The 23,106-nt window shown below is 44.2% G+C and overlaps 1 protein-coding gene across 3 annotated transcripts; it reads left to right on the plus strand.

Annotated features, from left to right (window-relative positions):
• The first annotated feature begins 759 nt into the window (after positions 1-759).
• CDCA7L (cell division cycle associated 7 like) lies at positions 760-21,823 on the plus strand. Of its 3 annotated transcripts, none has more exons than XM_069773549.1 (10): positions 760-857; positions 7,565-7,711; positions 11,012-11,143; positions 11,613-11,972; positions 13,868-13,942; positions 15,431-15,616; positions 17,031-17,165; positions 18,038-18,187; positions 20,388-20,524; positions 20,853-21,823. In XM_069773549.1, the coding sequence occupies exons 1-10, from the start codon at positions 795-797 to the stop codon at positions 20,881-20,883; spliced, it is 1,416 nt and encodes a 471-aa protein (XP_069629650.1). In that variant the 5' UTR covers positions 760-794; the 3' UTR covers positions 20,884-21,823. The 3 variants fall into 3 exon arrangements, with proteins under 3 accessions (XP_069629650.1, XP_069629631.1, XP_069629640.1); XM_069773530.1 differs by having other exon boundaries at positions 776-857; positions 17,034-17,165; XM_069773539.1 differs by lacking the exon at positions 7,565-7,711 and having other exon boundaries at positions 776-857.
• The last annotated feature ends 1,283 nt before the right edge of the window (positions 21,824-23,106 follow it).

Below are 23,106 nucleotides of genomic sequence, written 5' to 3' on the forward strand. Positions count from 1 at the left end.
TGTTTTAAGTATTAAATAAAAATTAAGCCTTGTCATTGAGGAATACAGGTTATTCAAGGAAACTGGAAAAATAGTTTCCACATCTTTGTGTTCATTTTTCTTTCTGCTAGCTGAAGAGTGGAAGAATATAATAAAATAGGAAGTGGCTTGCAGGAAAAATGCTTTAACAATTGATATATTCCCGTTTTCCCGATTAAACTGCTCTAAGTTGGCCTACTTTCCAGCATTTGTGGTATTTTGAAATTTGAACTCTTGACTTGCTGTTGAAAGAAACCAGCTCTGCTTGCCACCGCTTTCACCTTTAGATTTCCCTGGCACAGTTCAGGGCAGTTGACTCGGGAAGGTGGGGAACGCTCACACAAAGCGTTTAAAGCTACATCATCCCCATTCCTCCTCTTTTTTTTTTTTAGAGTTTTTCAAAAGGCTTGCACTTCGCACCTGTACCGCGTAAACAAACATTTTAAGTCCTTTGGGGGATGGAAGCATACTCCCCCAGGCCAGACCGCTCCTTTCAGCCCAACACCTGCTGCCCTGCGTAGGGAAGAACCGAAGATGCCGTGGGTGCCGCCTCACCCCCCCGAACCCGACCGCCGGGAGCTCCGCAGAGCCATCCCGACTGCCGTAACCCACCCCCAGCCGGGCCACACGGCGTGCCCCGTCCCCCCATCCCGCCTTTCCCGCCGCCGCCAGCCGGCTCCACCCCGCCGCCGCCCCCCGCTCCTCCTTCCTTCCTCCCTCCTCCTCCTCCTCCTCCTCCTCCTCCTCCCGCGGCAGCGCGGGCGGCTCTTCGCGCCATGGTGCGGCGCGGCCGGCGGCGGCGGCGGCGGCGGGGGGTAGCGGCGGCGAGCCGCGGCGAGGTGAGGCGGGCAAGGCCGGGCCGCGGAGGAAAGCCGCCGGCCAGCCTGTTTTCCGCCTTCCCGGGGAGAACGGCGGCCTTTGTCCGGCGGCGCGGGGAGGGGGGGGGGGGTTCGGAAGGAGCCGCACGTCGCGGTAGCGACGTGCGGCTCCTTCCGAACCCCCCCCCCCCCTCCCCGCGCCGCCTCCCGGTCCGCACGATCGCGCAGCGGCCCACCGGGCCGCCCTCCACGTGGCACGGCGGCTCCGCGATTGTAAGGCACCGGGGCGGGGGGGAGGGGGCGGGTTGGAAGCCGCCTTTGGGGCGGCCCCGAAGCGTTCCGGGTCGGCGTGGGGGGCAAACTCGAGCCGTGGTGGGTCGTGCGACGTCTCTAATAAGGGCTGATGGGCTGCGCGTAGCTTGCTGGGGAGGAGCTTTGTTTAATTAATTAGCCGCCGTAAGCCTGGGGGTGTCAGTTTTGAAAGAGCTAATTTTTTTAATTTTTTTTTTAAATTCCGTCCTTTTTTATTTTTGTTGTTGAAATGCCACAAGCGCATATTTGAGTCGCCTGAATACATGTGAGTATTGGTAAGGCTGGAGGCGTAAGGGCCGAAGGCAGGCGTGCGTCGATCGGCGTACCCGACCGCGGTCTGGTCCAGGCCCGGCATTTGCTTGGATGCATCAGGCTGCTTGTGTGGTTCCAGTCTTGAGAGGTGGTATGGTGGGTCTCCCAGGTGGTGGGAGGGAGCGAGGAGAAAGTCAGCCTTGCTGATGGACGGTTAGGGAGCTACCTGGGTTTCTGTGGAACAGGAGGGTTGCAGAAGCACCGAAACGTTTGTTAGGACCTCTGTTCTCTCGGGACTTTGTAAATGCACTTTCTGCCTCTGTATGGCCTCAGGGTCTCCATTGGCAGACTGGAGATAAGGGCGCTGTAAAACAGTTTGGGAGAAACCTGACTGACACGGGACAATGCGAAATGGCATTTACTTCTCACCTCTGGTGCTCTAAGGAGAGGCTCACCTTTCTACTGCACATCTTGTCTCTTTTAAGGCTCAGCAAAGGGGCCGAGGGTGCGGTCTGTTCTCAGTGCTCTCCTGTTTCTTGTGGGAGCTTGTTTTGGGCCGAGCAAGGCCTTCTGCTGGCTCTTGCTCCTCTTCATGACACGCTGGTGAGCGGTGGGTTCAGTCCTGGCTGAGCGAGAAGGATGTGGTGGCGAAGGTTTCCTTGTCTTTGAAGTCATGGGTTGTGTGCTGACTAAATTAGCTTGTAAGCGAGTATGTGCCCCCATGGAAAGCAGTCGCCAGGGAGTACAAAATTCTTTTGAATCACAAGACCTGCGGTTCCATTTCCCAACCCAGAGTCTAATTTAACAGGTCCTTGCACAGCAGTTTGGTTCAGTACACGGAGCTCGTTGAAGGGGTCCTGGCTGACAAAGCTTTTGCACCCAAGAAGCTCGGACGCTGGCAGCCCAGACATGAAGAGGGGATGTGTTGCATTCCTGTGGCGTTGTACAAAAGTGTTTTGCTTGGAACGCCGGGGCTCGGAAAGTAATTAGGCACCACTGCAGATGAAAGGGAAGCTCTTGAATTATGCGGAATTAATTCAGAAATAGCTGTTACTACTGTTTGGATCAGCAAGAGATTAGATATTACAGAAGAAGTGATAGTAGCAGTTGACAGAGCATTTGGACTGTGTTCATATGCCGGCATACGCATATGCTGGTACTCACATTATTATCAGCGTTTTTTGAAAAGTAGGGGATAGTTTCCAGGTAGATGTTGCCTATGGAAGGTAACATTTTAAATGACTCGCCATGTGATGATGGTAGTTGGGCATTCTTTATTTTAGAATAAAGTAGCTTGATGGGCTTTCGCTTATTTAATTATCTGTTAAAGCAGTGTAGAAATCATACTCTACTGCTCTGAAAATAGCTGAATTTACTAAAATTTCATGGAGTACTTGCATTTAGCAGTAGATTGATTGGGGTGAAAATGACCATAACTTTTCGGGGGGGGGCAGGGGGAACCACCCTGAAAGTCCCGGGATTTGTTGCTGTGACAGATTGACAGGCTCAGGCTAATCCATCTTCACCTTTGGGGGAATCAAAGTATCCCTGTGAAGACTGTAAAACTGCGATGACTGCTCATTTTATCACTTGTTCCTTCTTATCTCTGAACACTTGCTTACCTTTCACCCTTCTGCCACTTGTGCCGGGAATATACTTCACTGACCAGAAAGTTTTGGGTTTTTGTCCTCTGATGCTGTTGAGAATTTGCAGAGATCACCTGGGATCTTTCTTGCCTTCCTAGATTTCATTGTTGCCCTTGAGTCCCAGGCTGGTTGGATGGTGTTGACAGTCCTGTTGACTGTGTATCTAGTTGTGTGATTCTTCTGCACTGTGATATGTGACTTTGCCTCTCTTTGCCTTCCACATCTTTCACACATTTGTATGATGTTTAAAATTAAGCTTTCACACAATGCTGTTCGCCTTTATGATTCCAGTGGAAAGACCGGGATCTTGACTTCTAAATAGTTTTGGGTTTTTGGTTTGGCACCTATCTGCATTCTGGCTGGGGCCCTCTAATTCTTGTAGCGCTGCCCATAATTGTCAGCCTTGGAGTGCTTCCCTGTTCGGTTGTTATTTTGGGGCTATGAGCCAAATCCAGTGCCTGTAACCCTTGGGTGGCGTGCCTTGGGCTTGCCTTCGTATTGAGCCTGGGACAAGTCAAGAGGTTTTCCAGTGCGTGTTGAAGGTGTGACTTTGAACAAGTTTGGTTTGTGTGAGTATGTGTTTGAGATTAAACTGGGATTGTTTCAGTTTGACTGAGTTTGAACATGACCAAAATTATCTGTCCTCTGCTTCAAATAGGAATGTCCATACATTGTGCAAACTTGAATGAGGGGAACACAGCCCAACTGATTTTTTTTTTTTTATGGTAGGAGCAAAAATAGAGGATTGCATCTAGCCCTGCTTTCTCACACAGTATGTTCTCCTGATACATTGTCGGAAAACAATGGGCTGGTGTGACAATTGGCAATGAAAGTGCTATGTACAAATACCTCTTAAAAACATTAAATATGGTTGACAGGGACATAGAAGTAACTCTGATGCTTCCTACCGAAGCTGTGGGTGTGCATGCAAGGCAAGCATTCTCTCCTTGCAGCCTGCCAGAGCACTGCCTTGCATAAGGGCAAGATTCATCTGTTTGGCTTTGGTATCATGAAAGTTGCTTTTTCACTTGAGACATGAGAATTCTGCCTGTTGATGTGGAAAGTAAAACAACTCATCTCAGGCTTTTCTTCTTCTCCTTGCCTAACAAGGCAGGTGGAATTTATGTGTTTGGTACTTAGAAAAATGATGTTTTGACTGATGGGGAGCCCAGGTGCCTTACTTTGCCCATCACTCACATGGAGAGTGTGGGAGCATCACCGAAACAGGTCTGACGTCCTTCCCGACTTCGTTTTCCGCCTCTGTCGCCCTTGGCCCTTGGTGACAGATTCGGCAGCCCCCACAGGCACGCACGAGCTGCAGGCTCCCGGTTCTGCAGGAACGGTGACTCTCCTCCACGCAGCCCGACGAACCTGTGTGCGCTCTTGGGTCTGCTGGCGGTATTTTGTCAAATTTAGAGAAGGGGAAGCTGAGAGATGGGGTTGTCTTGAACTTTGATCTTCCGTTGAAAAAGCAGTTAGGGTTGGTTGTTCTGGCCATTGTTGGATTGTGCGCTGTTTGTAGCGGCAAATGTTTGTCTGCTGCTTTTGAGAAGTACCTTGTGGGTGTTTTAAACAAGTAAGTGTATTTTATGTGCAAGAATAACTGAGCTCAATAGGTATAAAATTTCCTGTTAGAAATAAGACACTGACTTTTTCAGCAGCTGTGAATTATTTCCAGCTTTTACTAGGTTTTCAGTACTTAGCTTTTTGTAACTGGTATCTTTAAAAGACAGTATTTCTCACATCTCTGGAGCATTTCAGCAGACCGTTGTGTCTGAATCTGTGGTCTGTTCATGTTGAAATATTTTCCCTGAGCAAGCTTGGAACGTTCATCGCCTCTCTGCCGTCCTGCCTTTTTTAGGGGTTTAGTGGCAAAAAGATCCTCTCTTGAAGTGCCTGCATCTTTCAAGTGTTTAGAATAGATTAATATTTTGACGTTTGTGTTTAGGCAACTGTGTATTTTCTTTCTTGGTATATGCTGCTTTGTTACTTTTGACAGAGTTAAAATGCTAGGCTCTGGTGCTGATTATAAATCAGTTTCTGAATGTATTTTAGTTGAAAGTTAAAAATGGAAAGGTCTGTGGCTTCCAGGACTACACAGTAAATAACAGCGAACCAACCTGTCACGGCAGAGGTGTTTGGTGCAAGTTTGTCTTTGATGTCTGTCTGCTAATGGCGATGGACTTCTGCTGGGAATAAACTTGACTTGTGATTTCAGGTGTAGAAATACTGGCCATGAGCAAGCTTGGCTGTGAGGGTGCTCTTTTTAAACTCCTGGAGTATGCCCACCTTGTATGTGTCAGCTGTTGTCTGTTATTAACCTGAGCCATTTCAGTGAAACGGGGACTCATCAATGACTGAATGGGATTCTTCATAGTCAGACTATGGGGAGCAAGTCGCAAACTAAAAATCTTTGAAATTCTGCAGTAAGTTGCTTAAATCAGTATCTTAGTATTTGGGAATGCGTAAAGATCAAAAAAGGTCTTCTACTGGTAATTGTTTTTTTTCTTTGTTCAAAATCAGTAATTACACCCCCATAATGGCTCCTCAGATGCAGATGCAGAAGTAAGAGATGAAGAAGAAGAAATTAGTTAGGCATACAGTAATCACAGCAGTGGTTAACTCAGCTGTACAATAGCACAACAACTAATGCAGTGGCTCCTGGAAGCAATTTATTCATAGCAACGAGCCTCACAGCGCCTTGTATGTTTTTCCATTAAAATGTATAGTGCTTCATTTTTAATGCCGCTCTGTACTGAGTGAATTCCATCACAGCAACAGAGGCGGATTCTGGCTGTTTGTTTTAAGAAGTGGGGGTGAGGGAATATCCAAAGGGGTTCAAATGTGGACAGCACAACTTCTGCAGCAGTGCACTGGGTCGTGCCGTTATATGCCTGTGAGGGTCAGTTGTTCAGAGGTGAATTCTGCTCTTGCTCAAGCAACAGTAAATCAATTTTGCATCAGTCTACATCAGCTTTATAAAAGCAGAGCAAGAATAAAGTTAAGCCCATGTATGCCCATTACTGTAGCTTATTTCAGAGAGTGAAGCTTTGGTCAAGGTGCTGCTTGCTTTTCTAATGGAAGTGCAATTTTGTCAGCAACGTTATTTTTGGAGGATGAGCCTCCTTTGGGCCATTTGCCTTGGCAGAAATAAATAAATAAATAGATAAAATAATAATTAAAAATAATCATTATATCGGGCCCTGTATGAGCAACCTTGGTTGCCTATGACAGTGGACAAGGGCAGGCCGCTCTCGGTTCTGGAGTTCTTCTCAGGGATGTTGAACATTTGGGGCTGGAGACCTCCTTCGGACGAGGAACTGGCCCCTCTCACCAGGCAGCTGTTGATCTCGCATTCCTGAGAATTAATGTGAGGAGTGGGAAACCCACATGCAGCTTTAGCACACAGCAAGCAACAGGGAGGCTTGCTTCAAATAGAGTGGTGTGCGTGACATGTACATGTGGTCCCGGGGATGTAGAAGATAAATGTCCGGGTGCTGGTGAGCGATGCGGATGCTGTTCTCCCCGAGCATTCTGTGAAGGGCAGAATGGTTTTGCAAATGATACTGGGCTGTGTAAAACCATGTTCTGAAACTTGGCAAGATGCCTTCTGCCTCGGTTTTTAAGGCTGGATCTGTTCATCCCGTCCTTCCACACGCCAAATCCTAAAGCAGGCTAGGTGGGAGCTGTCTGAAGGCTTCCTTCAGGCCCATTACACAGAGAGGCTCATATGAAGTGCTTCCTGAAGTACACGGCCAGGGGGAGTGGTTGGTTGCGGTGGTACGAGTCTCCTTCCACGCTGGGACTGGACTTCTCAAACTCTGAAGTTGTGACCTTGGTCACCTCAAAGTGCTGCTGCCTGCCCTTGGCAGTGCTTCCTCCTGGTGGGCTGCACTGTGGGCTTCTGGCAAACGAGAAATATCCTCGGTTAAAATGGGTTTTCACTTTCTTACCAAGCGTCGTGGAAAAAGCTCTGCAGCAATACTGACAAAGGAGAATGAGTTGCATTGCCGTTATTTCTGGAGTTAGCTAAGTGTCTGTCTGCTAAAATATGCAATGGCACTGTTACCAGATCTACTGGTAAGGTTTCTCTGAACTCGTTTAGCATTGCGTTATATTTGAAGGTTTGTTCCTCACCTCTGAGCCATCGTTGCTGTGTAAGAGGAGGAGCGGTGATGGATTTCACCATGGATAAAGGGTGCCCTGAGCATGTGCTTGCAAAGGTGAGGCACACACGTATTTTTATGTCTGAGAAGTACTGTTCTGTGGAGTTAAACACCCTGCATATCGCATCGCCTCCCTAGCCCCAAATCTGGAGTCTGTATTTAGGGATTAAAACAGTCTGTACAGAATTTTCCTGGAGTTTAGCTAAATGAGGTACAGTTTGTGCATAGCATATTTTGTGATACAGATTTGTACTTGCGTAACAGTATAAAAATAAGTTGTACTGTTGCCAATTTGAGTATTCCTATTAAGTTGGCGTGTCTGACTCGTATCTTCTGTCTCGTTTTGAATCAGAAACAGATACCCAAGGATGTGGCTGATGTTTTTAATGCCCCCAGTGACAATGAAGATTTTCTGGGGTTCCAAGAGGATGCTTCCAGACAGAGGTTGTTGTCAGAGGACGGCTATACTAGTTTTGATTCCCTGGAGTCAGGAAAAAAGGTAGGAATGGATTGCTGTGGCCCAGTTATGTGCTTTGGGTGTAGTAGTACTCTGAGCTGGTGTCAAGTCTCCGCTAGCCATAGCTCGCAGCAAAACCCATAATCTGCAGTCCTTGTATTAAAAATAAATGTAAACAAACTTTCTATCCTTTTTAGGGTTTAATGATTGCTTTTAAAAACTTTCATAATATAAAAAGGAAAATGGGTTTCGTTAGAAGGTGAGTTTAAGTGTAGCAAACAGGAAAGAGAGAATTACTATCCTGGGCTGGTGTGCTCTGGATACATAAGATAGTGAAAATGCATAATAGATGGGTATTTGTTATTTGTGAGTATGTGGACTTCAAGGTATTTCTTCCAGAAATTTCTCTCAGTGCTGTTTCTGCCCTAAAGCTGTGTTTTAGTGGTGGTGACCCACAGAAACCATCAGCTCCTGCTGTGATTGTGAAATTTGCTGGTTTTCTGCTCTCTTAATGGTGAAGTAGCTTGGATCAACATAATGATTTGATGTTTTTCATTCTCTGATTTGGTAGCTGGAGGTACCAACTGAATTCACAAGAAAGGAAGAGAACTGGTGTGCTGTCTTGGCTGCCAGAAAATTTAGTTTTTAGTCTTTTTATAAGCTTAGAAGCTTATAATTACATACTTGATAGACATGGGCTAATGTGCTAAAAGATACCTTTGTCAGCTGTGCTCTCAGAAAGGTCCCGCCATTCCATTATAACAAAATTGAAAATGCCTTTTTTTTTTTCCCCTAGTCCATCAGGTCAGTACCTGGTTCAGAGGTGCTGAAGACAAGCAAGATGGCAGCAAAGAAAGCGGACAGAATGAGCCTTGTACAAGTGTGTACTATTTCTGAGCCTTTGTAAGCAAATGGCTTCAGGAGAGTGCAGAAGCCGTTTGGGCATAGAGCCACAGCCTGTGCTATGGAGAAAGACGGTGGCTAAAACATAGTGAAATATACTGGGCTCTAAATTGCTTCATAATCTTGTTGCTAGACGGCGGTACTGGTAACTTCAGAAAACCAGGAGGTCGCTTGCTTTCGTATTTGTGGCTTTGTGTGGAGCATGAAGAAGAATCAACGAGGAGAGGTGGTGGTGGTGGTGGAGGGGGAGCCTTGTGCAGGAGCCTGAGCTTCTGCTTCTGCTGCCTGCCTGGGGACTGCAGGCACCCTACTTTATTTCTCTCTGCCTTGGTTTCCCAACTTGTGAGATGGAGATTATGACAAGGCTTTGCTGCAGAGCATTTTAAAATCCTCTGATGAAAAATGCTGTGGAAGAGCTAGGTATTGTTAGTTTAACGTGTGTTACTGGGAATCCCAGTGAGACTTGTTCCAAATTTACAGCTGGCACTGCAGCCTTCCTCACCATTCCTGTGTTTCCCTTGGGCTGAGAATTATTTTAAATCTCCATCACTGTTGAGTTTAACTCCTTTACCACTAAATGGTATGATAACAACATGATTTTTTTTACGCTGAGTCCCATCCTTTTATGATGCCAAACACCACTGTCGCTGAGAAAGACCATAGGTACTTGTTGTGCAGGAAACTAAAAGGTTTTTGTGTGAAGAGCAAAATGATGTGAAGTTCAGAAAAATTCTGCAGTGGTTGGGACAGGAGGCAAGGCAGCTGCCCTGCCAGGGTGGTGAATGGGATGTTAGTACATCAGGTGTTCCCTTGGATGCTGATGCACAAATGCATTAACAAGTAGTGACTTCTGTGTGTCTGCTTTTCCTCAGGGCTTTCTGCAGTCCTGCTCCCATAATCTCTGCATTTCTGCTGAGTTTCAGCTGTTTCCCCTATAGATATCCCTGATGCATATTTTACCTTGTGTAGACCGTTCTTCATAGGTGTAACAGCATAGCTCTGGGTGTGTTATTTTTGGTCACTTTAGCTAACAAACAGCTTATTTCTATGGAATTTCATTAAAACAGAGAATGCATAAAAACTTCAATTTCCCTCCAAGAAATGCAATTTAACTTTAAAGTAACTTCCCTATTGTGTTTGTTCCTTTCTCAAGCAGCTGCACTGCAGCTATCAACAAAAGAATGAAGTAATTTTGCTCAGAGAAAACTCATTCCAATTACCCATAATAATTTGTAGGAGATGTTTAAGTGTAAAGAAACAGCATATGCAGTAGCTCCCCCCTTCCCATTTCCCTGTAAGTTTTTGCACTCATCTATTGTATTTGGTTTTCACCAGATATTATCTTAACGTAAAGAAGTGTGTAATTAAAGTCAGGGAAGGGAGGGAATTGAAAGGAAGAATAGAGATATTTAGCAAGCGCATCGTATGAAAGGTCATTTTTGTATCTTGTGTAGGAGGAAGAAATAGCAGAGGAAAATTGGGGAAACAAACTTAAGTGAGTGTTGCTGGCTTTCAAGAGGCAGGTGTGGTGTGAACATGGGTTATGTTCCTACGATGAACAAGTCTTTCAGGAGACTAACAGAGACAAGTTGACAGATGGTCTTCTACTAATTCTGATTGGAAGTATGGAAATATATTCTGATTTAGTAAGTGCGTTGTGTTTAATTGGTATGTAATGTGCATATCGTGAAGACTGTTCTAATGAGATCTTAGCTATTTTTCATGGGCTGACTTTTTACTTCCTCGTCTGTAGGCTGAAATTTGGGATGTCTACCCTAGAACATGTTTGAATGATAAACTGCATGATTAAAACAGAGAGAGTTGAGCATCTGGAAGGTGGAGGGATGTTAGTCAGACTGTTCAAAGCTCTGTGGTTTTGTGTTGGTATCTGTCATTTCAGTGATGGTGTAACAGTGTGAGAAGGAGCAGACTCCATCTCCAGGAGCCTTGAGTACTGCTCCAGCAAGCCCAGAGAAGAGTGTTGTTTCTACTGCTAGGTGAAAAAAGGAGGGCTCCCTCTTACTGTGGTTGTGGTTTGTATTTTCTTCCATTCAAGGCCTGGTTTTTTGCATCCAGAAGAAAACATGCGAAACAACATGGTAATTTACACATAAGAAAACTGATAATTTATTTTTATTGGGTAGTAGTGAAGAAGAGGAGGAAGAGGCAAAGAAGAAGTTCCCCTGCCCCCCCCCCCCCCAAGAAGCAGCTCAGTTAAAGCCCTGTGCTCAAAATAAGGCAAAAAAATCCTGCCAAGTTAAAATAACTCTGCTGAAACTCTGAATGTCTTCTGTTTTTTTTCTTTTGACAGCCTTTGCCTGCAAAGTGCTTTCACATTATATGCCATGTAGTTGGTACCTGCTTGAGCCTCAGGACCTGTTTATTGTGACTACTCTGTATCTGACTGTCTCTCACAGCTGCTGGCTGATATTTTTACAGGGGGTTCAGTTTCAGTCCAGATACCTCACTGAAGAACTGCGGAGGATTTTCACTGAAGACACTGACTCTGAAACGGAAGTGTTTGAAGGCTTCGCTTCAAGTGAGGTGGATGTGAACAAGAAAGGAGTTCTGGTAAAGGCAGTCACCTATGTGTGAATGCATATGTTGACTTCTTTTTTTCTACCTCTTCTGTGTAAACCTCATGTTCTAGCAGGAGTGTTTCTGATACACAGTGATGTTCTTTCTTCATGCTGAAGAAAAATATGTGTTATCTAAAAAGAGAAAAAAAGCTTTATTTAATGTAACATCACATATTAGAAATGAGAACTTCTTCCCCTGCTTGTAGACTGACTGTGCTGGGCAAGATTGTTCCTCTGAAGACAGCCATGTCTGTATCCCAGACAAAATTAATATGTAGATTTTGTGTTGGTCTCTGCCCAGAGAGAAGTCATGTACTGTGAACTTTTAAAAATCTGTTGATTTAGGTGAATTTATGACAGTGCCTTCGGGTGGTAAGAGTGCTGCCTAGAATTACTGATTTAAAAATGACCTTTCTCGTGTCACAGCCAATAATGTAACATGGGATTCTTCCTGCCTCTAGGTGGTGGAGTCAAACTTGAGTGGTGAAGAACGTGATAATTTATTGGGTAGTGAGGAAGAAGAGGATGAAGAGGCGAAGAAGAAAGTTTCCCCCAAGAGAAGAAGCTTTGGCCTTCGTGTTGCCTTGCAGTTTCCCACCAGAAAGTCATCTGAGAAAAAAGTGCCTGAACAGGCTTTTTCTAACTTACCTCTAAAGGACAGTGAATCCCTCACACCTCTTTCAAAAGACATAAGCTGCAAGCGGTGGGACAAACTAGAGGGCTCTGCTTCAGAGTCTGAAGAAGACGTTAAAGAAACACAGGAGGAAAGTTCCAGTGCTCTGCTTAAGAGAGCCATGAATATTAAAGAAAATAAAGCCATGGTAAGACTTACGAGCAGTGCTTTGTTCTCTGACATTTACATCCGAGTACTTAGCTCCAGAACACTTGAATTTTGGGCTCCCCCCTGGTGCTGTGCTGGGACTTTGGGAAAATCTCATCGTGGTTTGTGTTTTGACTTTTTCTACCTGGGAAAACCCTGGAAGACCATCAGCATTCAGACATTTATCCCTAAAATAGCGTCAGGTAGGACTAGCCTGCTCAAGTTTAAAACCAGAGTTGAACCAACCATTTTGTATGTGGATGTGAACAAAGTTACAGATGCCAAAGTTGCAGTCTTATATTCGGAACATGTCAGAAAACCAGCTGGTCCCTTCAGGTTGTTCATGTTGTCATTTGCACAATAGAGTTTCTACTTTTCATTTGTGTCTGACAGATCTGCTGCAGTTACTGATTGGAGAGCCAGCTAAAAACTGCTAAGGATGATAAATGTAATTTTTCAGTTGTGTGGGGTGCGATATTTACAGTTACACTTTGCTATATAACTACTGAAAGTGTGTGTGTGTAGGTGCGGAAAAGAGACACTGATCATTCCCTAATGCTTTTTCCAGTATTGTCCAAAATGCCACCAGCTCTCTTTAATTATCATGCTGCCATGCAAATCTGAATTGATGTTGGGTCCTCAGTGCCTCCTTCAGTTTTACTTTATTCTAGGAAAAGCTGCAGCTTCCAAGCAGTCTTGGGGCTCAGGTACACCTCTTGGGCATGGGGGCCTGCAGCTCCCACATAAAAACTTGCTTTAGTTTTGTACTTGCGTTTCTAACGTGGTGGTCCGGCTGCTCTTCCACCCTTCTTGCCTTCCACTCTTCCTTCTAGTTCAACCATTGTGAAATTCATTGGCATCCCAGTTGCAGTACTGTAATGACATTAAATAGCTCTTAATAAATACCACACTGAAGTATTTACCGAGAAATGCTGTACCCAGCTTTTAATCTCATGATTGGTATGACGGTCTCAGCGACAGCTAGCAGCATGCCTCATCCCTGCTGTTGCTGGCTTTTCAGAAGATAGCCTCAACCTGGCCTTCCAGAACAGCTCGGTATTTTTTTGGACCTGTCAGCCACTGCTTCTGTTGAAGCGTGCCTCCAGGACATCTCCTACATGGTGCAACAGACTGTCTTGCTGAAGTGCTTCTGATACTGCATACGCCGTAGTTAGGGGAACCGCCAGTGGGGTTCAGTTGTTTTACAACTTTGCAAATGAGCGTGTACCCATGTTGCTGTGTGTATCTGCACAAAGCAAGGGGTATGTAGAATTACTGGCTGTGGTTTGCAGCATTTGTGAAATCAGCACTAGCTGTCGTGGTTGAAAAAAGGATGTTCCTAGTCATTGCTGCTAAGGACCACTGAGAAATGATGAGCAAAGTTTCCCTGCTACAATGTCACCGCTTAAGGGGACACTCTGAGTTCCCTGGAAAAAAGGCACAGGTGTATCAGCAGCCATTCAGTAAAATAGCCCACAGGGAACATCTTACCATCTTCTGGCCCAGGGCACCCTGTCTTCCTCTTCTCCCTCCTGTCGTATGAACTGTGAATTTCTCATTATTGGTCATAGATACTGTAACCATCTTGTAATGCGCTGTTCAGTGCTGTTTTGACAAAATTGGATGCAATTCTAGCTAATTCTAATTCCCAGTAAGAATTAACGGGAGCTGTGAAATTAGTACTGCCTAGGAGAGTTTTGCTTTGCAGGTAAATGCAGAGGTAAATGAACCCCTTTTATGAGCCCCACTTAAATAAAGTGCCTCCAGAAAGGTTTCGTGCACTGAAACTTCATATGTTCAGATATAATTTGGAGTGCATGGGAAGAGTGGATGATAGGTGTTGCTTATTTCCAAGTTTGCAGTGAGTTTTCAATGCAGCATCACTGTTGGTTTCAGCTTGCCCAGCTGCTGGCAGAACTGAATTCCATACCCGACCTGTTCCCGGTGAAAACGCCCACCTCGACTCCTTCGGTAAGTCTCTACTACCGGCTAGAGGTGACAGTCGTTTTTGCTAGACTTAGGATTAATGTGTTTCCCTATGAAACGATTTCACCAAGTCTGTTCTGGCTTACTTTGGGTTTGGTCACTTTATTTATATAGATTTGCTATTGGTCAGTATTTAAGTACCAGAGGTTAAGTGAGGAAATGGAATTTAATAAGATAATTTATGAAGAAATCCAGAGACCAAGGTGAGATCCTTCTTTATCATTTTTGCCCCAGAAATACTAGACACTAGACTAGATGCTAGACAAATGTCTGTGTATGTGGGAATAAGGAAGAATAGTCACTTTCCTTTGGGTTTAGATCCTGTTAATTTCCCACTTGCAGGCTTTTCTTTTAAAATCTACACTTCCCAGCAGAGCTGTGCTGATGAAATTCAACCACTTCAACATAAACCTGGAATGTAACTGTAGTCATTTCAACTGACTTTTCTTGGCTAAAAGCAGAGAACTGTCAACCCCTCTAGGTTCTCTATAGAGTAATGTTTTTCCACATATATTATAAACTGGAGAGATTTGAGGAAAAATAGAAAGGCCATGTCTTTGGGAAGCCCATGTAGAAATGCTGCTGTGTTGGTTGTCAGGTGAAAAGGTGAAGTCAAATTTTAAAGTCCTTGAAAGGATGGAACCTTGCTATCTCTAGTCAAATCCTATGGAAACTTAAACATCCTTTGAATACATACATAAGCCTGCTGCTTTTATTTAGTATCTTTACTTTACTTGAGGAAGGGGGAGGGCATCAGGAGTACTCTAGTTGCCTCATGTGCTTAGTTTTTGCCTTCCAGCCTGTCTCATTGTAATGTGCCTTTCACTTCTTTCGAAGGAAATAACTAAAGTGTGTGGCAGCAAGCAGACTTGCTTCCTACATCTTGTTTATACTGTCAGATTTAATAGCTGCCTTTATGGTAGGTGTCCATGCAGGACTTCTGTTGCATGAATTCAGTCATGCAGTAATTGGCAGGTGTGACAATATGAAGAGGGTATTGTGTGCCTCCTATTAATTTCCAGCTTTTAGGAATCTGGAAGTAGGAGAAGCAGCTTATTAATGCCCATTCAATTTAAAAAATATAAAAGAAAATAACCTAGTATTTGGATTATTCCTTGAAGGTGTATTCAGGTTGTGGGAAAATCTGAACATTTAGCTACTGAAGAGTGAGAGCTAGCTTCTACCTTCATATGCCATACAGAAAATTTTGGTGTGGTTCTGTGATTTGATTGGAATAGAATTTGACTGTGAAGGTGTGGTGTTGTAAAAGGAGCAAAAAGGTATAGTGTGTAGGGAGAACACTTAGGAATGCTAGAAATTGGTGAGGTTTGGCTTAACAAATAAGGGGTGGGAGAAGAACAGATTAATTCATGATAGTACAAGTGTGGTACAGGCATTTTCAGATCATTTCTGGTGTTTAACACCACAAATGTAACTGAAAGAATGGTTACTGGAATCTTCTTCTCTTTCTAGAAACAGAAGAAAATCCCAAGGAGGACATTTTCTGAAGGCCAGATAGCACGTCGCATGAACCCAACCAGAAATGCTCGTCCACCAGAAAAGTTTGCCTTGGAGAAATTTACTGTGTCGGCTGTCAAATTTGCAGAACACTTCCGTAGCTATAGACAACAGAACCTCTTGAAGAAGAGACTCAGTGTGGTATTTGCCAGCCTTTGATATCTCTAGTAGTCAGGGATTCAGAAACATTTAGATTGTTGGCCAGCACTTAGAGCAGACATCACATCCTACAGAAAGTTAATGAGAACCTTTGGTTGGGATTAGCTACAGAGGTTATCTTCAGGCCTTCCTGCCTCATCTTTCACCCGTTAACTGGGCTCTGTTTGTGACCTGTGTTGTCCAAACATAACAAGGCAGTTTACTTATGGTCTTATTATTTATTCATTATCTGAAAATTACTAGAGCCCACAATATAGAAGGCCTATGAGTGGCAAGGCAGTAGGGCTAGTGGAGGTGACAAAGCAGATCTTCTCTATCTTTGGACTCAGAAAAAAATAGCAAAAACCCTTCTCTGGAAATAGCAGAGGGAAGATAGGAGTTATATAGCTGAACTGAGAATGAACGAAGGGAATCTGCACCAATAAACTGCTGATGTACTGGCTAGCCATTCAAAAGTTGCAGGTTTTATTCTTCCCCATTTTTTTAAAATCTGTTTTTTCCCTCCCTTAGCTTATGGTGGTCATTTATCTTGGTTATATTTATTTACTGTATAGCCTTTATGAGGAAGACTCTTTAAGTTTGTGTCTGCACAGGCTGGATCCCACTTCTGCTTGTAAGAATGAGTGCTGGGCATAGTTGAAGCATTATAGAAGGAACTTGGCTATTAAAAAAAGTGGAGTAGCACTGAGTGAGAACCTGGGCTGGTAAGAGAGAACAGAGCTGATCTAGGGTGAAGGACAAATGAGGTGTTAAGAGTGGGGCACGGGGAAGGCTAAGGATCAGATGAGACTTGTACATGAATAGGGGTCAAAGAGAATGATACTTGGAAGGAAAAAAAGAGCACTCACTATTGAGTGGAGGACTCTCTTCCAGGTAACAAACAGGATAACAAGAAAGGGCTGGGTATGGCAGGACTAACTTAAAATTTCAGTAAAGGTTTTTTGCAGGACATTAGAGATTGTCATTGGAGAAGGCAATTGGAGAGTATGCTAGGAGACTGAAGGAGCAAAGCATGGGAAGGCAGATGGTCATAGTTCCTTATTTTGAAAGGGAAGAAATGGATTATGAAGAGTTAAAGTGTAGGTGTGCAGGGAATGCAAAGAAAAGGAGGTATCATAAAAATGTGTTAGGGATTTGTGGAAATAGAAGTAGCAATGATGGGAAGGAAGAACATATAAGCAGAATAAATAATAAATGGAGTAGAGAAAAGATTAGGGAGAGAGAAAGAGGCAGTGATGATTTGGAAACTCTATTTCCTGTTCTTCCAGTGGTCCATGAGCCTGTATTCAGCCCCCTCTTGACTGCATACGCATTATAAATGAAAGAATTTGTCGCCAGGTGTGGTGACAAAGTCTTCATGACACCAGACAAAAGGTGTTGAGATGAGTTTGTTTAGCAGGGGGATTGTGGAGTGCGCAAAAGAAGGAGATCATCAAAGTATTCATCTCACCGTCCAGTAGAGGATATTACTGAGGAGGACTTGGACAACATTGCAATCACTGTTAAAGACAAAATCTATGACAAAGTTCTAGTAAGTGGCTGCTGTATTCTTTAGTGTGTCCATGCACTTGAAATTGAAAGTCTCTTAATAGTTCACTGGTGTTTGCTAAAAGATATGCTTTCCTGAGGCTTTGGAGAGTGCAGCTCAGCATTATTATATTACACAAGCACAACTTTGAAATCTTTGCCAGGCTTCTGTGGGCTTGCCTGTGCTGGTTGATATGCCCCACCAATTTTTTGCCTCTGCAAACAAGTGCTTTCTTGCCATAGAGTTATTTAAGTGGAATTTGCTATAGCTGTGACTCACCACTGATAAGAGTTGACATCCCTTTCATCTCTCATTCTCACTTAATATAAATGTTGTGGTGGTGGTGGTTGTACCATTAAATAATAGTGATCCCTGCTGCTTCTTGTACCCTTTGGAAATGACATTTCTGTATGGGTTAGGTAGTCTCCAAAGCTCTCGATGGAACTCCTCTTTCCTTCACTGGTTTTGGCTATTATTAATTGTCATAAAGATCTAGATGATCAGCTTACTATCTATTTCATGCTTCATTGTATTTGCAGAGATGAGTCACAAGGTCATTTTCTGAATAGGTTTAACTTTTTCCTAGATGGAGGAAGACATCAGAACTGCAACATGAGATTCATGTAGTTTCAGACTCCCAATGCAACTGAGGCTGGGCACTGTCTCTGTAAAATTTCTAGCATCTCTCCAGATAACTATATGATTTATCGTAATAACAGAACTTACGGTTCTTTTACTAAGAATTTCATTGCTGAATTTGACTTGGTTTGAAGTTTGTGCTTTGCTATCAGCAGATATATTAGGAAAGTTTAGTGACCAGCATTTAAGATGTCCTTCATACATATGTATGTGTTTCTCCTCCTTTCCACCTTTAGGGTAGTACTTGCCACCAGTGTCGACAAAAGACAATTGATACAAAGACAGTCTGTCGCAACCAGGGCTGTGGAGGAGTAAGGGGGCAGTTTTGTGGACCATGTCTTCGAAATCGATATGGGGAGGATGTGAAATCAGCACTGCTTGATCCAGTAAGTATCGTTTCTTGGGCTTGGAGGTAAGTGGTGTCATGGTTTTAGCCCAGCCGACAACAAAGCACCATGTGGCCGCTCGCTTGCTCGCTCCTCTTCCCCACCCCTGGTGGGATGGGGAGGAGAAAATATAACAGAAGGTTCATGGGTTGAGACAAGGACAGGGAGAGGTCACTCACCAATTATGGTCGTGGGCAAAACAGACTTGACTTGGGAAAAAACCCAAAATTAATTTGATTTGTTACCAATCAAATCGGAGTAGGATAATGACAAATAAAACCAAATGTTAAAACACCTTCTTCCCACCCCTCCCTTCTTCCTGGGCACAACTTCACTCCCGAATTCTCTGCCTCCTCCCTCCTGAGCGGCATGGGGGGCCGGAGGATGGGGGTTGTGGTCAGTTCATCACACATTGTCTCTGCCGCTCCTTCCTCCTCACACTCTTGCCCTGCTCCAGTGTGGGGTCCCTCCCACGGGAGACAGTCCTCCATGAACTGCTCCAGTGTTGGTCCCTTATATGGGCTGCAGTCCTTCAGGCACAGACTGCTCCAGCGTGGGTCCCCCGCGGGGTCACAAGTCCTGCCAGAAAACCTGCTCCGTGGGCTCCTCTCTCCACAGATCCACAGGTCCTTCCAGGAGACTGCTCCAGCGCGGGCTTCCCACTGGGTCACAGCCTCCTTTGGGCACCCACCTGCTCTGGTGTAGGGTCCTCCACGGGCTGCAGGTGGATATCTGCCCTACTGTGGACCTCCATGGCCTGCAGGGGGACAACCTGCCTCACCATGGTCTTCACCGCAGGCTGCAGGGGAATCTCTGCTCTGGCACACCTCCTCCCCCACTGACCTTGGTGTCTGCATAGGTGTTTCTCTCACGTTCCACTCCTCTCTCCATGGCAGGTTTTTCCCTTCTTAAATATGTTGTCACAGAAGCACTACCACCATCACTGATGGGCTCAGCCTTGGCCAGTGGCGGGTCCGTCTTGGAGCCGGGGAAGCTTCTAGCAGCTTCTCACAGGAGCCACCCCTGCAGCCCCTCCCCACTACCAAAACCTCGCCATGCAAACCCAATACAAGTATAATGAATATCGGTTTTGTTAGTAAGCTGTGATGCATATATGCTCATGATGACATGGTGTTCAGTTTTTTTTGCCATGAGATCTGTAGTGTAGTACTGTTATGACTGACACTTATCTTGTTGGAACTCAAGTGGAAGGTGCTGGGCCTGGGTTATAATCCACCCATATTCAAGCTTTGGAGCTCCACTTGCTTACCAGATGACAGTGGAGGGAAAGTGTGAGAGCTTTTAAGAGAAGGAACATGTCCGCTTTCAGAAAAACTCCAAAACGTACTGGTTTTTTTCCTTTTTTTTTAATGCTTTCAGTAATGTGGCATGCAATGCCGGTTCCTTGTTTTAGATTCTAATTTTTACATATGAGAAAAAAGGAGAAGGATAGCTAAAAGGCTTAGGGTTGGTTCCCGTTTTTTCTGTTGTCCCCCAAGGCACTGAGTAAGGAGAGAGTACACGCTGCTGCCAGAGAATGAGGCACGTGTATACGCAAAGACCTCTCAGCACAATAGCGCTCTGTGTGTTCAGCTTGTTCTGGGACCTCCTCTCCCCCACCTCTGCTTTAGAGATGGGCTTCTGGGCTGTTCTGAAGGACAGTGGAGAACCAAGAGCTCTGATGTGCTGGCCCAGCATGGCAATGGCTGCTATACTGTAATGCTGGCTGTTAGCACCTGCGCCTCTGTGCTCAGTTGCTGAGCAGCTGGGAGCTGCCTGACTTACTTCATGTACATGCTGGGTAATGCGGTCCCAGGAGTCATGCTACACCAGCAAGCAGAGCCAAAGAAACTTGTCACAGTGGGTACCCGTCTTGTTCTAGGGAGTTCACTATGGTCAGCCTAACATAGGATGTGTTACCATTAAGCATTACGGATGCCTTTAGGCTATTTGAAAATGAGTACTGAGGACATCAGAGAACCTGAGTCTCCAGAGTAAGAAGTATTCAAGCAAACAGGGTAGTACTTAATCAGTTCTTTAATCCTGCAGAATTTGGAAAGTGTTAATAAGGTTGGTTGGTTGGCTGGCTGATAATAGGCTTTTAAAAACCTAGCCCTGAACAATCACATGGTGGGGAAGGCAAATGTAACCTTACTCATGGCTTGCCTTTACCCCCCCTCCCACATTCACCCCCTTGCAGGCCTGGATCTGTCCTCCTTGTCGTGGGGTGTGCAACTGCAGCTACTGCCGCCGGCGGGACGGGCGCTGTGCCACAGGCATGCTCATCCACTTGGCCAAGTTCTACGGCTACAACAATGTCAAGGAGTACCTGGAAAGGTGAGGGCTGTGCCCTGTAGTCATTTCTTTCTAAACTGTTGTAGCTCTTTAAATAATACTTGACTTCTGTGGCCTGGGGCAGATCCTGGACCTATGCAAAAGAAGTCTCTTGGACTTCAGACTTCTCCTAGGCTGAAATCAGCTTCATTAAAGTGAGTTATATTGTCTCTGTAAATGCTTTTGCTGATTTTGAAAACTGTATTGATTGCTTGAAGCACATAGGAGTGCTGTTTTGGAAGTTGTCATCTTCAACAATGGAAATTATCTGTTTATGGGGAACCTGAGTTTCCTAAAAAGCACTAACACTGTTTTCTCACATGTCTTCTAGTTTACAAAAACAACTGGCGGATGACAATTGAGAACACTGAACTCAAGCTGTGCCTGCAACTGGTTAATATGTTGACAAATTTTGACTTCAAAAGGTTATTACTATGTTTTATATAAGATAGAATTGTAGAGTATAGTATATGCATTTCTATGTTGGGAACTTTTTGATTGATGTGGTCTTATGCAAAAGTTCTCTCAGGAAAATGTTTTGGTAGAGAAATCTACATGCACAGACCTATAGGTTAAGTGAAATGGCACTCTTGAACCTTGAGTGGTTAATTTTTAATAGAGCTACACAACCACATGATGGAGAACTTGGTCAATTTGAGCAATATTTTTATTTATATAATTGTGCAAGTTTGCAGAAAGGGTGTTTAACAGCTACCTGTAAAGCATACTCTGTTTTTTAAAGAAACAAAACCCCCTTGTATTCCAACTTGACCATAAAGATTCAGTTTTCCAACCCTTACTTTCTGAACCTACTCCTCCACCTGTAGTTTATGGAACTTGTCCCTACAAAGAAGGGAAGGGTACTTTCATCTGAATGCCGTTATATTCCAGCCAAAGCTGATGCAACCTACCACTGGGAGGGTAGGTTTTTTTTTTTTTTATTCCAAAGTGCAATTAATCACTGAAACATGAAAATGGAAGAGTGTTTTGTTAAAAAAAAAAAAAAATTTAAATCATCATCCTAATAAAAAAGAATTGCGCACTAGCAGTTTTTGTATGGTGTACCTGCTGCCTGAACCAACTACCTTATAGCAGTCATAACTGGTTAACTGGCTTAAATCACAAAGTTCAGAATTATGTTTTTTTACATACAGTTCATACCTAGATGTTTTTTTCATATGTACAACCAAGCTTGCAGACAACTTTGTTTAAATGCAACATGTTTGTATTGCAGTATGATTATGTTAAAATTCTTGTAAGATACACATTTCATGTAGAGAGAATAAAGAATAATCAAGAGGAGTATTTTGTGAGTCAAATTACACCCACATGCTGATGTTTCCCATTTACTTTCCTGTAGCTGATGTAATGAAGGAATGCTTGGAGATCAATAATCATTATGTAGAGAAAGACATAGAGTTGCTGGAGCGTGTCCAGAGAAGGGCAACCAAGCTGGTGAGGGGCCTGGAGCACAAGTCTTATGAGGAGCGGCTGAGGGAACTGGGGCTGTTTAGTCTAGAAAAGAGGAGGCTGAGGGGAGACCTTATCGCTCTGTACAACTACCTGAAGGGAGGTTGTAGTAAGGTGGGTGCTGGTCTCTTCTGTCAGGTGGCTGGAGATAGGATGAGAGGAAATGGCCTCAAGTTGAGGCAAGGGAGATTTAGGTTAGATATTAGGAAAATTTTTTTTACTGAGAGGGTTGTCAAACATTGGAATAGGCTGCCCAGGGAAGTGGTTGAGTCACCATCCCTGGAGGTATTAAAAAAGCGAGGGGATGGGGTACTTCAGGACGTGGTTTAGTGGGCATGGTTGATGGTTGGACTCAATGATCTTGAAGGTCTTTTCCAACCTAAATGATTCTATGATTCTATTCTATAAACGTATGAACACAACACTGACACATGAAGAAATAACAATATAGAGCACATAAGTGTTATGCTAAGGATTGTGTTTTTGTGAGGCAAATCTACTCCAGCTGACTGTGAAAAATATTTATCTCCTTTTGCTTTAACTGCAAGGCAGACTGAGAAAGCAGCGCATACTATTGAAAGCTTAGTACTAAACTGCTGCAACTAAAGCTACTCCTACCAGAACCCATTTAGCTGGCTTCTCCTTGCTTTTCAGGTTGAAAGTCCAAACATCAGCTTGCCCTCTGCTTTTGACTTTATAAACTGGACATTCACTGGAATAGCCCTGGCATTGCTGGAGGCAATTCCTTGAGCCAGGCTTGATCTGTGGTCCCCAGCTTGATGTCACAGCTGGATGTCCCACCTGGCACCCGCAATAAACGCAGGCACATAGTTTACATGGTGTTCTGTAGTGCAAGACGAGAATAATTTGGGTTTAAACAAACAGTTGCTTATTGCTAAATACTTAAAGCTACATTTGAACATAGAGATTTAGTGTAGATGGTTGTTGGCCTGTTGTGCATCATCTCTTCATATGAATGTGGAGATGAGTACATAGTATCTGCCTGGTCTGGACTACTGGTTTCATCAGCATGCCCTTTTATTGAAAGCAGGGACTGGAAACTACTTAAACTCGGGACTTTTGAGTATGCATGTGACTTGAATGTGCCTGTCAAA

Source organism: Haliaeetus albicilla, chromosome 2 (genome assembly GCF_947461875.1).
Source record: "Haliaeetus albicilla chromosome 2, bHalAlb1.1, whole genome shotgun sequence".
In the NCBI taxonomy this organism is placed as follows: domain Eukaryota; kingdom Metazoa; phylum Chordata; class Aves; order Accipitriformes; family Accipitridae; genus Haliaeetus; species Haliaeetus albicilla.

What these genes read in the sequence shown, in the direction of transcription:
- CDCA7L (XM_069773549.1), top strand. Translation starts at nt 795, where the DNA reads ATGGTGCGGCGCGGCCGGCGGCGGCGGCGGCGGCGGGGGGTAGCGGCG. An exon ending in TGAAGAAGAGACTCAGTGTG is followed by an intron (nt 15,617 to 17,030) that starts GTATTTGCCAGC and finishes GAGTTTGTTTAG; the next exon opens with CAGGGGGATTGTGGAGTGCG. An exon ending in AATCAGCACTGCTTGATCCA is followed by an intron (nt 18,188 to 20,387) that starts GTAAGTATCGTT and finishes ACCCCCTTGCAG; the next exon opens with GCCTGGATCTGTCCTCCTTG.